The 16576-nt window shown below is 51.5% G+C and overlaps 8 protein-coding genes across 8 annotated transcripts; 2 read left to right on the top strand and 6 right to left on the bottom strand.

Moving 5' to 3' along the window:
* Positions 1-3: 3 nt before the first annotated feature.
* SNOG_05940 (hypothetical protein) lies at positions 4-601 on the bottom strand (the record flags this gene model as incomplete). Its single annotated transcript, XM_001796278.1, has 2 exons — positions 4-30; positions 71-601. 2 exons carry the CDS (start codon positions 599-601, stop codon positions 4-6), a joined length of 558 nt encoding a protein of 185 aa, XP_001796330.1.
* A 110-nt stretch (positions 602-711) lies between these two features.
* SNOG_05939 (hypothetical protein) lies at positions 712-1230 on the bottom strand (the record flags this gene model as incomplete). Its single annotated transcript, XM_001796277.1, has 3 exons — positions 712-873; positions 963-1090; positions 1137-1230. The coding sequence occupies 3 exons, from the start codon at positions 1228-1230 to the stop codon at positions 712-714; spliced, it is 384 nt and encodes a 127-aa protein (XP_001796329.1).
* Positions 1231-2638: 1408 nt separating this feature from the next.
* SNOG_05938 (hypothetical protein) lies at positions 2639-2822 on the bottom strand (the record flags this gene model as incomplete). The annotated part of the gene is made up of 2 exons (XM_001796276.1): positions 2639-2715; positions 2771-2822. The coding sequence occupies 2 exons, from the start codon at positions 2820-2822 to the stop codon at positions 2639-2641; spliced, it is 129 nt and encodes a 42-aa protein (XP_001796328.1).
* A 1897-nt stretch (positions 2823-4719) lies between these two features.
* Positions 4720-5161, bottom strand: SNOG_05937 (hypothetical protein; the record flags this gene model as incomplete). The annotated part of the gene is made up of 2 exons (XM_001796275.1): positions 4720-4812; positions 5057-5161. The coding sequence occupies 2 exons, from the start codon at positions 5159-5161 to the stop codon at positions 4720-4722; spliced, it is 198 nt and encodes a 65-aa protein (XP_001796327.1).
* Positions 5162-5349: 188 nt separating this feature from the next.
* Positions 5350-6057, bottom strand: SNOG_05936 (hypothetical protein; the record flags this gene model as incomplete). The annotated part of the gene is made up of 1 exon (XM_001796274.1): positions 5350-6057. The coding sequence occupies one exon, from the start codon at positions 6055-6057 to the stop codon at positions 5350-5352; it is 708 nt and encodes a 235-aa protein (XP_001796326.1).
* Positions 6058-9135: 3078 nt separating this feature from the next.
* On the top strand, positions 9136-9964 carry SNOG_05935 (hypothetical protein; the record flags this gene model as incomplete). The annotated part of the gene is made up of 2 exons (XM_001796273.1): positions 9136-9372; positions 9422-9964. The coding sequence occupies 2 exons, from the start codon at positions 9136-9138 to the stop codon at positions 9962-9964; spliced, it is 780 nt and encodes a 259-aa protein (XP_001796325.1).
* Positions 9965-9980: 16 nt separating this feature from the next.
* SNOG_05934 (hypothetical protein) lies at positions 9981-10248 on the bottom strand (the record flags this gene model as incomplete). The annotated part of the gene is made up of 2 exons (XM_001796272.1): positions 9981-10057; positions 10134-10248. 2 exons carry the CDS (start codon positions 10246-10248, stop codon positions 9981-9983), a joined length of 192 nt encoding a protein of 63 aa, XP_001796324.1.
* A 1181-nt stretch (positions 10249-11429) lies between these two features.
* Positions 11430-14236, top strand: SNOG_05933 (hypothetical protein; the record flags this gene model as incomplete). The annotated part of the gene is made up of 4 exons (XM_001796271.1): positions 11430-12543; positions 12577-13135; positions 13499-13571; positions 13868-14236. 4 exons carry the CDS (start codon positions 11430-11432, stop codon positions 14234-14236), a joined length of 2115 nt encoding a protein of 704 aa, XP_001796323.1.
* Between the last annotated feature and the right edge of the window lie 2340 nt (positions 14237-16576).

The following is a 16576-nucleotide window of genomic DNA, read 5'->3' as shown; positions in this document are numbered from 1 at the left end:
TCTTCATTCTGCCTGTTTCTCCCATTCGTACTGACTCCGCATTTTCACCATTAGGTTGATATGTCGCCACATGCGGCTCTAGTATCTCTGGCCACGTAGAAGATGACTGTGGACCAACGCCCGGTTCGACACTCAGGAAATATTCGCCCCATAGAGGCCCTGCAGACCAATACGTCCATCCAATGAAGACGCCGCTATCTTCCAAGTGCGTGATCGTATTGTTGAGAGTTTTGAAGCACGTCGGATTCGCCCCTGCCCCAAATTCTGACAGGAAGGCGGTGTAGTTGTTCTCTTGGAGCCAGGTAGTGACAGGAAGGAGGTTCGTAGGAGCTGCGAGTGTACATTCCTCATGTGTGCCGCTGGTATCGTTATCGAAGTAGAGGTGCATGTCGAAGGCAAAGTTGTCGAGCGGGTCGGTAATGGCTGCTAGGACTTCGGAATTAGGTTTACACTCTAACGAAGCATCCCCGCATGTAGAATTGAGCCAGCGATGTGCGCCTGTAAATCCGTTGCCGGGTACAAGGATCAATTGTTGTGCACCTGTCTGACGTATCGCATTGATCATAGCTTGGTTGTTCTTGAGGACAAGCGATGTAGGCATGTCGTGCGGGCTCATTCATAATCCCAAAGATTACGTTCGGGTTGACCAGGAAGCGAGTCGAGAGCTCGGTCCAGAACGCGGCGAGGTTTTCAGTAGTGGCAGCTTTGGTGTCAGATGCGTTGCCCTATGACACTGCCCGAGAATGGCTGCATGGCGGGATTGTTGTAGCGCATGTAGTTGTGCGCATCGAGGATGACATAGCCACCTTGTGAGGGTAATGTGATCAACAGCTGCTGTGAGCTCTTCGAAGTAGGTCTCGTTGAAGGTCTTTCCTAAACCAGTCTCCAAAGGAACAGATGCGCTCCTATGAACAGCATTCCATCAGTTGCTGGGAGTGCTCGTTTGATCTCGAGGGACTGACCAGAAGGAAAGGAAGGCGAATCGTGTTTATACCAGCATCAAGGAAGAAGTCAATGGCCGTCTCCTCGATGAACTGATAATCAGTGCCGAATGTACCCGGTAAGTTTGACTGCGCAAACTCGCCACCCGCTTGTAAAGGTCAGTAAAGGCTGTGATAACTCTTCATTGTACAAACCTGAGTTAACACCCGCGTATATTATTTCCGCTGCCACCTGTCCCACCGCGAGCGCAGCAACGGCTGCCACGTTAAATATGCTTCTCGCGAGCATTTGGGAAGCAATATTACGATAGATTCAATCAGGAAAAGAGTGTAGTATGAGAAAATAGATACCGCGTTGCAACATTGGAGTTCCAGCCTCACCCGTTTGCAATGCAAGCGCGTCACCAGGCTAAAGTACCGAATTGCCTGGTGTGAATGTCTACAATGATCGACCGCTTGCCGGCTAGTGCTTGGCACATCGGAGAGTTTGCTTTGACACATGTAATTATGCACAATACCGCACTCGAAGAAGCCGTACAGATTCGCATTGGCATGGATATCAGCGCCGCGCTCGTGCATCATTGGGCGATGATGGCAAGCGCATAAGCCGGGAGGATACAAATCGTCCACTTGTAATGCTCTGCGTCCTGCAAAATGTGCAAGCTGTGGCTCAAGACGTTCGGTCGTCGTTCGCATAGCCGGACGGTGAGCCTGAAACACCGGGCTGCCACTCGCCGGCTGACCTGCCTGACCCTACATGACGCGTCGTATTATAATGGGAACCTCACCATTACTCAAATGATAACAAAGAAGTGGGCGATGTGAATAGACGAACATTGCCGCCACGTTGGATGTTTGTTGTGAGAGATTGTGAGAGATAGTGAAGGTAAATAGTTATGTTGAGACCACGAGTATAAACAATGCCCAAATGTCAATTGAGATCTTAGATTCATGTGAATTCCCGAATGTTAATGTCGGGAGGGAAGGATGACAATACAGTGTGTCGTGAAGGATGCACCGACACATCTGCGGTTTGAGGCCAACACCCTGACTAAGCAAAGTTAGCGTGTTTTGGCTCGATTGCTTCCTTGCTTCATCGAGCACTATGTACTTACAACAACACGACCTAATCTCTCTTCCTCTCTGCGCGATACCCGGTTCGAATACCCTCCGATTAGAATGCGCAGTTGACCATGGCGCTAAAGACAATTGAAGAATGGACCCACGGACATTTCTTTTCAACCAAACATTGGCTCGTACCTATGTTGGCTTTACTCCCAGTCACTACGGTCAAGAGATAATCCCATCTTGATTGGCTAGTCATGGTATGTGCGTGCGTAGCGATGTGCAAGGAGCGATCAAGTGTGGTTGCGTGGAATACGGTAGCAAGCCGACTGCCCGGGTTTACCCTTGTGGGGTTCACAGGACTACGCACACTGCGTGGCAGCAGAATATCGAATCTGGCCTTCACTGCAATACGCTGTGCAAACATTGGGGGAGGGGGGAGGAGGCTTTTGTTGGTGCCTGCAAAGCCTTTCGGTCAATTATTGACTTGCATACCTTTCGAGCAAAATTGCTCGATCTGGGCGACGCCCCACCTAATCTACCAGACCATCCGGTACAGACCCCTTCTCAGCACTCACCGGTAACTTGGAGCGACCGTATACATGCAGGTTTTGTTATCGACACAGGTTCTGCTAATCATCGAAGCCGAGTTTAACGGAGTTGCTGGACTGGCATAGGCTCCTTAGCCGTGGAACGTACCCGAGAGCACCTACACTTCCATAAGTGTGCGTGCTCATTCTCCCATGCTATGTGTGTTGCGGAACGGCTCGTAGCCTTGACGATGATGCAAAAGAGGTTGCCAGCGATCAACGCCATGTCTGCATGCTCCACCACGAACCGAGCCGTGTCTATTCCAGAACCACACAAAGCTCTGCAACGCCAACGATATCCTAGAACCCACGCGGGAAGCCTAGGTGTCAGTTCGGGTAATCCTATTGGCACCCTGGACGGCGAACACTGGATGTGGGGTCTGACAGACGCCGGCTATGGGGCGACAAATCTGGCGTCCTGCATTGCGGCCCGCGTCCGCGCCATATCTGGAAATATGTATCAAGAAAGGAACTTTGGGAGAAAACCCCCACATAAAACGAGACCACATCAATCCAGTCCTCCATCTTGCAAATTAAAACGCAGCCGTTCAGCCGATGGTGTGGGGCCCGGTTTACACAAAGGATGTAAGGATCTGACCGACACGATAGCAACAGAAACACACACGCGCTATATGATGATAAACGCATTTTAGTGGTCTGACAGCTTTATCTTTACGGGAGGCAGTTTTGGAGAATTGGAAGCGCCATCCTATTACCACATGACACCGTCAGCGTACCGGGTCTTTGGGTACTGGAATCTTCGTTCCCTTTCTCTAGCAAAAACTGGTGTACGCCTTACTCCTCTTGATAAGAGTGCAGCATCGCCTACCCAAGCTCTCGGTACCGTCTGCATGCGTACTGAACACGGCAGTTATTCTGAACTCTCATTTCTACAAGACAAGCTTTTGAGACATTATCATTCTACACACCCCGGTATACAATACGATTGCGAAGGACCTGGCATCACCAAAGACACCCCCAATCGCGAGCTAAAGATAGCCTCGCAATCCGCCCCTAGTCTTGGTCAATGTGGCGTTCATGCACGCACGCCACCGAGGCGGGAAGCATGTATATGCGAATGCCCACTGAGTGTGTGGAGGGGTAGACGAACTGTCAGCGCAAGACAAGTGCCAGGATTGCAACATGTTCGTCAGCCCACCGCCTCACCAGCCAATCGCAACTTCTCACCTCACACCGGCTTACATTGGTGCTCGGACGGCACCGGTTCACCGACCGAAAGTTCGTTTTTGTGACAGATGTGTCGGGTTCAGGCACAGCTCGCCCCGAAGGACGAAATTCGCGATCTCACGGGCTAGGCAAACATCAGCTATCCGCGCGGATTGGCTGTTGTGTTGCTATCTTCTTGCATGACTGTTGCCTTAAAGTCTGACGGCCATTGCCTCACGTGGGGGTGCATGTACGCCCCGAGACTTGGGTCAGATGTAGGTGTCTCGCGTGGGAAACGAGCTGCTGGGACTTGTCAGTTAGAGGGAGCTCAGCTAGTAGGTAGCGGTCTTATAATAGCAAGGCTCATAGTTTGGGTATGGCTTATCTCGAAGGAACTGAGTCAAAGCGGATGCGTAGAACTATCCTGCGATTATGGGCGAGGAAGGCTGAGTAGTTGTGATGAAAGGAAGGGTCACGCGACACAGTGAAGGTTCGGGTAATCTGCATTTTAGGAAACGCAGTGAGAGAGGGAGCAGCAAGGGAAGCAAGATGTCTCAGACGAGCGACTTCGGTCGGTAGGCATGTACCGCGAATGCGCATCAAGCCCAAGTGTTAGCTAGCATGTAAGCGTCGCGCAGTGGCGAACAAATGATCTACTTTGCATACCGAAAGTCACTGCGCGAGCATGGACGTGGGAAGTGAAAGAAGCCTGGAAGGATCATGGTAGGGATATGAGTTGGTTTCTGCAACTATTGACACAATAACAACTGCACGTCGTGTATGTACATTCGTCGCTGTTCCTTGCCAAAGCACACATTCGTACCCACGCACCCCACATTGTTATCATGGACATGAAACGCTTGACTCGCACTAGGTCTATCCATTGCGCCTGGGGTCGCTCGAGCCTTGCCTGCAGCAAAGAGCTTTGGAGTGCCAAGCAGCATGGCGGAGTTGGCTTATGGAGCGACAGCTGATCGGCTGCGCAGAGACTGAGTTGTCGAACTACTGCCGAATGGCACGAGAGGTTGCGCATACTCTTCCAGTGATACCTGCCGAACAAGTCGCAAGGTGTGCAAATTTTTGGCCGGTGCGGATGACGGGCGGTGACTGCGCCGGGCGACTTCGAGCCCATGGGCCTGTCAGATTGGGCGCTTTAGTTAGACTTGTCCTGAGGATACTGTCAGCCTTGCTCAAAGCCTCAGATCTGAGTCTGTCACCGAGTTGCGTACCTAAGATAAGCCTGCAATGGGCGCATAGGTCCATCGCGAGCACTGGTATGTGCTGGGCTTTGACCGGCGCAGTGCGTTCAGGAGTGCGCATGTCCCGAGTGTTGCGCAGTCGCGGCTCCACTGCTAATTTGTAGTCCGTTGTGCGATCAACATGCTTATGTGCGGTCATGTTGTTGGGCTCGGCATTCTACAATGATCATCGGGATAGGGAAGCGCGCGACATTCCCGAGATGCGCGCCACGGGCACACAACGGAACTTCGAGACAAACGTTTCGACACACTGCTCCTGTATAGGAAATTGTTCAGGTAAACATGCAAGTGGTTTCTAGTCCATTATATTTGGGGAGGTGCAGGACCTCACATGAATACATCTTCCCAGACGGGTGCAGTGACTGGAACAGATCGCAGGTCATGCATGAAAGGTGCTGAAGTCACCATGTGTGCCATGTTGAGCTGATTTGTAGGTGGCTGGTAGTTGGCCCAGTCGTCGGGGAACACGCCTGAGTCACTGAAGTCATCAACTGAACATTCACTCATGGACAGTGAAGGTGTTCCACGGGAATGAGATACGAAACCGCTTGTCGTTGACTGAGGAGATCCAGAATAGTAAGATGGAGCCCATGGCGTCTGGGGGATTGGTGCACTATGCATGTGTTCGGACGTCGACCAGAGCTCTGCTCCTGGCAATAGTCCGGTCATGTCACCTTCCAACCCTAGTCCGATCGATGCTTGCGAGTCATCCGACCATGCTTGCGAATCATCAGACCATGGCTGCGAGAGCATCCACGTATCAGAAATGTCTTCTATGGACATAGGCTCGTGAAACACAAGCGATTCTGGTGTTTGTGGTGTGAGGCAACCGGAGCCTGTCATACCACTAGATGGCATGCCGAACGTGTATCCATTCGCGTCTTGATCGGTGTTGTTCGGATACGAGTAGCAGCCATCGGTGATTCCGCTTGCGCAAGTTGTAAGAGGCGTCAACTTGGGGAGACCAGAGCAAGCGGAAGTTTGTTGGCTCATCTTAACTGCGGTGCGGAAGTCGATGTGAGACGCGGCACGCATAGTTCGAGGCCTTTTCAGCGAAGGTATGCTTCTTGGAGAAGAGTGTCGGTTCAGTAAGGGAAGGTTACTGGTGGAATTGTACCGCTTAGGCGCTACAAATGGTTTTTGAATGTTGGCCCGATAGCTGTTATCGGATGTGCGCCGAGTAGATCTTGGATCGCATTTGATGCCCTTCGCAATGCATCGCGAACATGAAGGGAACTATTTCGATCAGATTGGCCCGGCTAACGAAGAAAGCGCCAACTTACACCTTTGTCGCACTTTGTCTTTGCCTTCGCGCACGTAACGCAGGAAATGGCTCTCCTCGAGGCAACTCTTTGATAGGGATTGTAGGTAGGTGTATTGCTGTAAGAAGCACTCTGTGGAGTAACTGGCGGTGACATTTCTGTTGTGGCAGGTGAATCCATTTGGGCGAGGTGTGATGAGTCGAAAACCCGAGAGAACGTCAACGATGTAAAGATAGTGTTCTGAGAAAGCTGTGGCGAAACAGTGAAGGTAAGTAGGTGTACTACGGCAACCTATAAAAATAGATACTGCAAAGGCGTAGATAGAACGATGTAACAAATAGACAGTGCTGGGACCTGGGAGTGTTATAGCCCTGTAGCTTGGTGTAAGTATGAACTTGGCGTCCCCGAGAACAGCCCACAACAGCAGCCATGTTTAGTAGAAGGGCCGTACATGTCCTGGACCGATGACCTTAGTCCCCAAATTACCTATTCGGGCGCCTGTGCTTTCATGCACGTAAGGCCGGACTAGCGCCTCGGGGGCGCTGAGGGAAGCTCGTGTCTACAAAACAGGCCCAAGCGCTCAGATGTACGCCATCCAGCTACTGTCTGGCCCCGGGTGCTGACGAGGGTGTTGCGCCATTGCGGGTGCGTTTTGAGCTAGTGGTCCATGTTTCAGCCATGTGGGTAGCTGCCAGGGCTCTACAGTAGGCCCAAGACATGCTGACAGGGACGAAATCGAAGCTTGCCATGTGAGCAGATCGTTCTTGCATGATTCACGTATCTGCAAAGACGGTGCTTAGCTCAATGCCTACAGCACGATTCAAACGCGCAGCGGGTCTTTGACTCGTTCATGGATTGATGATGCTGGTGGAGTAGCATTTTGCATGACCTGAGGCCTCGCATGAAGAATCTTGGCCAAGCGAAAGCCTTTGTATGGCCGAAATCGTGGGGGCCAAAGTCACCGTAGTGGACAGCATCGCAACTCTTTTACCGTGTTTACTGCGAAGGCTTGCAAGACAATGCCGGGATGCGTGTGGAAACTATGTGGCATGCACAGTAAGATGCAGTCGTGACAAGAGTGCGGGACGGGGACCGGGGTATGTTGTTGCACTGTGGGCGGCGGTACTCGGCAGGCAATCTGGCTTCGCTCATAAGGCAGAAAAGTAGTCGCTGTATGCGGCTGAAACGTCGCTCACGTTCGCTGCTAGTACCAACGCACAATCGTCGGGAGATGTTACCGTGAACGCACGCGTCATTTCGCCGTTGCCAAGCGCACGGACTATCTTCGGTCATCCAAACTTTTCGGTCAGAGGATATCTCTCATTATCTCGTCACCATTCCTATCCTCAGATGACCGAGAAACCAATGAGGGGAAGTGATGCGCACCAGGAAGTCTTCTCTCGGCAGATTGGTCGCTTACCGCCTTTCACTGTAGCCTTCAGTGCTGGCCTGATCACCCGATCAGTAGCAACACTCTGGTTCAGCCTCAGTCGTTTCACGGTGTCGGCAATGTACCGCAAACATGATTATTGACACCTGAGATGTCATGTTCATGCGCTTCCTCGTCTTGGTCGTTCACAGCTCCGCAGCTTTTGGCCTGAGGAAGGCAATCGTGCCGAGAACCGGGGATTGTGTAGCATAAATAGCTCCCACGACTCATGTCGTATTCGGTCCTTTGTTTGGCCGTCCATGATACATCACTGCTTTGCCATTGGGGAGTACTCTAGGAGCCTTGCCAGAGATTGGGGCTCTTCGTGGACCCAGGAAGCAAATTTTGATGGCCATGTCATGGCCATTTGTATGAGTCCGCCATCTCAATCGTGACGCGGACTTGAGTTCACAACTTTAAGCCCTTCCACGAACGCGGCTCTGAAACACTTGGCGAAGATAGACAAAGCAAATGCAGCGGTCTTGTTGGACATTTCAGCACCGTGCAGTGATGTCAGGCTCTGCCACTCAGATTAAACGAGTGCGGGATTTCTTCCAGAACATTTCCTCTAGCGGATGAGTGGGTGTGGATCGATTACATCCTGGAATAGGTCGATCAGCATTCGCTCCGTTTCCTTGGCCCGGCCGGAGCAACGTAAGTCGCGCGCAATCTTGTACGAAGAAGGACAGGCAAAGCGCAAGGCATCGAAACGTGTTTTATCGATACATCGAGCACTTTACTGAGCCTGCAAGTTCTGGCGTAGGGCATGGCCCGGACTTGCTGCGGACAGTCGGCTCAACCAGTAACGGCTGTCGCGTGCTCAGCGGCGTGGACGCCATTGTTTCAAGAGGCGTGATTCCTAAAAGCTATCATATGTCGATCTACTCTATATATGTGATGAGCTGGTAGAGCTAGCTTAACTGATCTTTTGGTGCCTCGCAGGATCTTGTCGGTGAACGTTCGCTACACAAGCGTCTTTCCACTCTGCGTGCGTAGGCAGCGAGTCATCGACAAGCTGTGTAGATCAATGTGGTAAGGACAGGCCTGGCGGTGACAGTGTAGATGAGTTCACTGCAGGTGCTTTCGGTAACGCCTCTCGGGTTTGTACATGTTGAAGCAGTCGGACTGCACAGCGACACGGAAGGTCTTTACTCAAACTCAAAATCGATCGGTTACCATAAGCTTGAAGGGCTCGTACATGCTGGTGCGTGGTTGATCATGGCAAGGTAGAGAGAGTGAGGTTGCTATGCTGGTTCTGGAGAAGGGAAGACGGAAACGATCTTAGCCTGCAGAGACTCAGGTCACGCTAGTATAATTATAGTTTAGCGCAATCTCGTTCTTGCCATGCCGTGCATCGTGCCTTCCATCTCCCAATATCCGCGTCATCGCAATCTGGTCCCTCTTCCATCGTCATTGTGCAACATGGGAGCATCTACTGTTAATGAGATATCTCCAGCAACTTTTTTGGCCAGGGATGTTGACTCCAGGGCAACCTCTACAGCCCCTCCAGATCTGCTCATTTTGAATCAGCCAATCGCACACTTCGATGTCTTTGCGCGACTCTGGAGTCACACAGGGTATCGAGTGTGCGCTGATGGTGGTGCGAATCGCCTGTTTGATATGTTTGTAGACGATCTAGTCGTGCAAAGAGAACGATATGTAAGAAGCGCAATCACAATTGCATGGCTATGCCGCTGACTTGCAGCAGTTACCGGACCTCATACATGGTGATCTTGATTCATTACGCGACGATGTACGTGCCTACTATGCTTCGCATGGCGTAGACGTGTCGCAGGATCACGATCAATACAGTACCGACTTCGGCAAGACCATGCAAAAGTTATCTTCGAGAAGTCCTTCAGCGTCGCAAAGAGACGTGCTCGTCCTAGGAACTCTAGCAGGTAGAGTGGATCAAGGTCTAGGTCTCCTGCATGAGATGATAAGAGAAGAGACTAAGCATCAGGACCTCAAAATTTGGCTTTTCTCGGAATCAAGTTTATCCTTCATTCTTGGGGGGCAACACAACGTTATCCGAGGATTGCAGTCAAGTAAATCATTCACGGAGAACATCGGCCTTCTGCCAGTATGGGGGCCTGCAACTATCACGACCAAAGGGCTAGAGTGGGATGTTCAAGAGTGGTATACACACATGGGTGGCCAGGTCAGCGCAAGCAATCACGTCAAGGACGATGAAGTGCACGTGGAGACGAATGCGCCGATCCTCTTCACGATAGAACAAGCGCTTCCGTAGAGCTCAAGGGAGGGTTCTAAACATCATTGGTGGGAAGGCTGTCCGGAATCTCCAGTATCATCATCAGCGCGATAGTGGTTGTCGTATTCGGCGCTTACGCGGTTGTAAAACATTCATGGCTTCAATTTCAGGTTTTTTTCACGACAGGCATGCCTTGAAAAGGACTTACTTTGGCAGCTGCATTCGGAGAAACCCTTGGCGCCCGGATTGGAGCTGGATGGCACCGGAATTTGGCTCGCCAACTGCAGGCGACGTCTAGTTGCATTGCGACTTTGGATGGCCATGGCTTGTGATAGAAAGAGGCTGCACATGTGGCTGGCACGGTCCGCTCCACAGGAGATGCAATGGACCTGTCTCATACTGACAGACAAACGTGATTCTTTCTCCAGGTACCACGCTGGCTGTTAAGCAACGGCGTCCGGGAGCGTTATTTCCTGGTAATCCAATCGGGCCTAGTGCGAGACTAGCTGGTTCACTCTAACCTTGCAGCTCTTGATCTACACTCGCTCGTTTGGGTCGTCCAACAGAAGCCTCGCAATCGTGCCCCTACGATTGCCGACCTCGCTGGATTCTGTGTTTGTCGTACGCTCGTTTCACATGGCACAGTCGCTCTTCTCTCCAATCACCTGCGCCATCAGTCAACTCACCCGCAACCACACAATTGGAATCGCACGCGCCAGTGGAACCATTGCGTCAAAGCTCTGGACTGCTACCTCCACGCTCACATCGCACAGCGCTCGGATCCGTGCCTCTCGTCTGTCCGTTGCCGGCGCAGCGCCCACTGTCGCCAACAATCCGCCTACGGAGAGCATATCAAAGCTGTCGGCAGATCTATAGTTGGGGACGACGACTGTAACTGGCTCAGGTCGTACGTATTGCGGAGAGCTGTGAAGTAGGTTAGACTGGTGACGCGCAGTAGGCGTGCGTCCAACGAAAAGACACCATGGACCCACCGCAACGAGCTGCCTCTTACACATCATCGAAAAGGTCGCAGCCTGGTAGTCCAGGATATCCCGAGCAGTATGGGAGGTCTGGATCAAGCCTGTCGGCCGACAGAGCTGCAGCTTCAATTCGCGCGGTCACGGGGGAAACAGTGACGGGCACTCCAGACGCGAAATCGCCAGTTCATGGGGGACTATCTCATCAAGGCCAATCAGACCTTACATCAATCTCGGCATTCGACTTCGCAATCCCTGATTCTAGCCACCCGCAATCTCCGTTGCAGGTGACATCGACAGCCTCCTCAAGCCGTCGAACATCTTCACCAAGTGGCAGTGATGGGCTCCTCGCAACTGTGAATACCAATGCAAGTGGCTCATTGGCACGATCATCTGCAAGTCCACCAGCATCCGTTGGTTTCACGCCAATGCGGACACCAAAACCTCCACCCGTCCCCCCAAGGCGACCGCAACACAAGAGCAGTCCAAATTTGCACGGTCTTGCCGCACGCTCATCCAGTAGTCCAATGACATACAACGATCTTGGAGCAGACTACACACGATACTTCAGTCCCTTTTCCGACAATAAACAGAGTTCCTTGCCCGAGATGCAAGAAAGCACACCCAACGCCAGCACACGTACCCTTGGGATTACCACACCGCTTGCTACGATACACCCCACAAACCCTTTCTTGACACCAAACGCCTCCACGACAAGAGTCAACAGTCTTTACGACCCTGAGAAGAATGTTTCCGTCATTGACGATCGGCTGATCGCCCCGTATGAGGAGAAGGGCATGGCAGCTTGGCCACTCATCGGAGACAAAGATGAAAGCGACGATGAGATGCATATGCCACGAGAGGATGATGACATCAAGTACAAAGCAAAGCTGAGCGACCATTTCAACAGGGACAGTATCGCCTCTACCATAGGCCTGGCGATCATGATAGTCGGGCTTCTCTTCATCTTCATTGCGCTCCCTGTCATGTCTTTCACTGGCGCAATCGAGTACAACTCTTCGTGGGGCAAGCCATTCTGGGCGGCAAACATCTACAAAGCCGAGGCATGGGCTCACGTAAACGATGTGAAATATCCATTCATTCAAAACATCCGCACTGGCCTAATCGACCCGGACACACCAAAGTCTGCAATGAAGAGGAAAGGTGAGTATGGCGATGAGTACGAGCTCGTTTTCAGCGATGAGTTCAATGTTGAAAATCGTACATTCTACGAAGGGGACGACCCATACTTCTATGCTGGCAACTTCTGGTATGGAGCAACGCAGGATCTCGAGTGGTACGACCCTGATGCAATCACTACACGCGATGGCACCTTGGAGATCCGCTTGGAAAGAACTCCTAATCATAATCTGAGATTCCGTTCGGGCATGCTCAATAGTTGGAACCACTTGTGCTTCAAGGGCGGCATCTTCGAGGTGTCTGTATCTCTTCCAGGACCTCCTGGTGTTCACGGACTGTGGCCTGGCGCGTGGACTATGGGCAATTTGGGTCGACCAGGCTACTTGAGCACTACCGAAGGTTTGTGGCCGTACACTTATCAGGCATGCGACGTTGGCATCACGCCGAATCAATCGAGCTACGATGGACTTTCGAGTTGCCCGGGACAGCGCCTGCCATCTTGTACGTGCCCGGGCGAAGATCATCCTACCCCAGGTAAAGGCAGAGGCGCACCTGAGATCGACATCATCGAGGTCGGCGCCTCCTGGGACGCGAATCATCTGCCAGTTGCGACACAGAGTTACCAAGTCGCTCCGTTTGACCTTTGGTGGTTCCCCAACTACAACTATACGGTCTATCCTGATTATACCCTCAGCTATCCAAACAGCTATACAGGTGGCCCCTTCCAGCAAGCCCTGTCTGGTACCAGCAATCTGAACAAACAATGGTTCGACGGTATCCAATACCAGCGATACTCGTTTGAGTATGTGCCTGGAGAAGGCGAAAAAGCGTACATCAACTGGAAAGTGGGCGACCTGACGATGTGGACGCTAGACGGTCGAGCCATTGGACCTAATGGCAACATCGCAGCTCGTCAGATATCAGAAGAGCCAATGTCGATGGTCCTGAACTTGGGTACAAGCCACGCATGGGCAGCTTTCGATGACGCCGCTCTGCATGATGAGTACATCATGCGCGTCGATTACGTGCGCTGGTATCAGAAGAAAGGACATTCGATGGTTACATGCGATCCGCCTGGGTTCGAGACGACCAAGTATATCAGGGACCACATCAATGCCTACACAAACCCCAACTTCACAGTAAGTACCCTACCTACATCTAAACTGGACCGTTGGCTAATCGCACGTAGAAATGGGATGAAACAGGCCATGCATGGCCGAAGCACAAGCTCAATAGCGACTGCAATGGCAAAAATCCTGCCGGCTCTTGAACGCTCTAGATGGCTGAACGCCTACAGGTTCGAAAGTCTACTTCTTGCATACATTTGATATGCGCTTCATGTTCTTCGCATGTATCATACAGAGATTCCGGGCACGTCGTCCAAAGGATTGTTATCTCGAACGCACGCTACACAGAGCGTGAAATTTCCTCTTGTAGCTCAGTCGTGGCTTCACAGAGAATATGGCAAGGAGAATAAGGCAGGAAAAGTCCTCAGTCGGCACGATGAGCTTTACTTCTGGCGTCAGGTGGTACGTTCTGGATGGCCGATAAGTATTTCCACGATCCGAAATGAAAAGGCTGACACACTGTTTTCGCTTTAGCATCAGTATTGATAGCGCAAAAGAACTAGTAGTTTCTCGTTCTCATCCCATGTGCAATCGTTGTGATGTTCTGTCGACGTTTGAAGGATGTGCTGTCAACCTTTTTCTTTTCCACCAGCTCTCCACCCCTCGCCACGCATTCACTAACTCCCCGAACTCCAATCGGTAATGCATCAAGATAGCCCGCAATGGGATTTTGGTCTAATCTCCGGACCAAGCATCAGGCCAAACAACATGTCCGCAAGCTCGTCACTGCCGCCCTATCTACCGAAGAGTGCCCGATCCCTCACTGGGACGACGTCTCCCGCATCGTCTCAGACACCCACGCCCTGCTCAGCAAAGTAGCAAATCAACTCCCACTTGCCAAAGACCGCATCTTGCAGGGTTACAGCACTATCATAAACCGGGGTCCCGCCCACACGGCCTGTGAAGAGGAAGAGCAGTTTGAGCAGCGCTTTGTGATGTTGCAGAACGTTACGATGAAGATTCAGTCGCTGAGGGCGGATATTATGGTGTTGGAGAGGGAAGTGGTGAGGGCGAGAAGGGAAGGAGAGGGGCCCGACGATGGGGCCCGACAGGAGTTTGGGAATTGAGTTGGGTGGAGTGTATGAGGAGGCTGAGGGCGCGAGTGGGAGTGAATTTGAGGAGGTTGGAAGAGCTGTAGGTGATTTGGAGTTGACATAGGCTCACGTAAACGTTGTCCCCATGTGCTGCGTGCTGTCTTGTTGTTGTAGTCGATGCTCAACGGAGTGTAGTCATCTTATGACTTGGCGATAATGCTATCATTACATCTCTGAGCTGTTGTCGATCATGACCAAATCCTGCTGTTCTTGGATAAAAAGGCCTGTCTTCTCTTCTTCTTGCTTCGCTTGTATCTCACATATCATCCACCACTCTAGCTCTTACTTTAGGTCTTCTACTCCAACTTCACTACCACAACGCCCTGTCTACATGTACAATCCTGACCTAGACCAATCTAACATGTACCGCGAACACCCAGGATGGTCTAGCGCACATCTCGCGACCCTGCGACGCGATACAAATCAGCTCTTCATCAGCGCCGATCGGGAACTGCAACGAGTGGATAGACGCACTCCGCTCTACAGATACAATCTGCGCATGTCCCAAGACTCACAAATCCGAAGAAAGTGTGAAGAGACTATGCAGCGTAACTCACGAGAGCTAGCATACCAGAGAAACCTGTTGCAAGATACTGAGGGAAGAGCTGAAAGGCTGGCGAGAGACGCAATGTATGCTAGGGCTAGGGGTTTTTCGCCATATGAACCTCCTGTGGGTGCATTTGCTGGGAGTCAGACGATGCTGAGGAGATATGAAATTTTGAAGGGGGATTTGGAGGGTTTGATTCTATCTTTGCGGAATGTAAGTAGATGATATAGCTATCGATTTTCCTACGATTATGTTGGGGACATTTGGGGAAGTGAGTCGCGTGGTAGTTTTGAGGAAGCTGAGGGGGTTGGCGGAGTGACTATTAGAGGGTCTAGATGGGCTGCAATCGCTGCGTTTTGGGGCCAGATGAGGAACACAGTGTCACTACTGCTTGGTGCTGCTGAGTTGTTTTCGTTGAGTTGTTATTGTCGGAAGTAAGCAGTGCACGTAGTCAATGCCATCTCATTCTTGAGTTGTCGTTCGTATCACGCGATCTCACTATTTTTGGGGTAGGAAACAAAGCCCGTAAAAGAATTGGCGCGTGATGATCTTACAGCTGTTGCAAAGGCTACACACAGCAGATTAATTCAGAACTATGTACTGAGCTGTAAAGAAGTGAACGCACACTCATGGGCCAAACACCCGCCTTGTGTCACTGCGCGTGCCATCTCGTTGTGGTAATTGAATTGTATCGCAAGCGTCCTTTCACTTCACCACCCCTAACCCAACGAAACTTGCGTCGCGTGCAAGAAGATACAACCCCATAAATCGACACCAGCAAAAATCGAACGCGCGCCCCCACCCTGAAGAAGGGGCCCCTTATTCCAGGTGGGGGCTGGTGGAGGGAACGATTCCCAAGTGCGCAAACCCCGGGCCCGAAATCTGCGCACTTGTACCACGTCGCGGACTCAACATACAGTTGGGGTCAGAAGGTCCACGCTCTAGGGTGAAAGGATCTTTGATTAGGCGGTATACAATGAGGTCGTTGAAATGTGATTTGTGTTTTGGTGAGGGGGCGGTGCTGTGTGCGTTGTTATGGGTGTTTGTTGGTTGTCGTGGTGTGTTGTATCTATTGGCATTCACCTTGAGTGCGGCAGTGTTGGGATGGGGTGAGCGACAATTTTCAGGTTACTGGTCGATGGAGCGAGGAGGATTGACAGATATAGCAGTCCAATGACTACAATTGCTGTAGAGCTGCTTTTTATCATCTGTGCAGACTCTTTCCATCATCATTGAACGCAGCTCTTGCTGCATCTGCGCTGTATGCGTGCTACTGGTCGTAAAAACCGATCCATGTATTTCTGCAGCAGCCACGAGCGTTCCAGGGTATCATATCAGGTTAAAGCCCTCGCTCTTGAGCGTTCCCGTTCCTTGGCCAGATTCTTGAGGTGGCGAGCCGGATTTCTGGCTTCTATCAACTCCCGCGCTCCCAAAGCGAGGCTCGAACTGATGTCCATTATACTCTCCATCCATCCAACCGTCGGGATAGCAGTCTCCTACGAGTTTCCAAGTGTCTTCGCCCGCGCTTCTCAGGAGGAACGGCGTTTCGGCGCCGTCGAAAATAACCACTTCGTCATGTTCTCTCATCCACTACGGTCCTGTACCCATGTAACCTGAGCTCGTCAAGAAGAACACACGCTGTTGGAAACTGCGGGTTATGTTTTCTCCGTATGGCAGCTCTAGAAAACGAAAATCGAGACCTCTTCCGTAATATTGAACGTCCGCTCGAGCTGCCATAAAGTTCAGGTTGATGGTTCGGCAAAAAG

This window comes from Parastagonospora nodorum (assembly GCF_000146915.1).
Source record: "Parastagonospora nodorum SN15 chromosome Unknown scaffold_8, whole genome shotgun sequence".
Classification (NCBI taxonomy): domain Eukaryota; kingdom Fungi; phylum Ascomycota; class Dothideomycetes; order Pleosporales; family Phaeosphaeriaceae; genus Parastagonospora; species Parastagonospora nodorum.
Note: the sequence above shows the minus strand (reverse complement) of the source record. Positions and strands in the feature narration are given on the sequence as shown.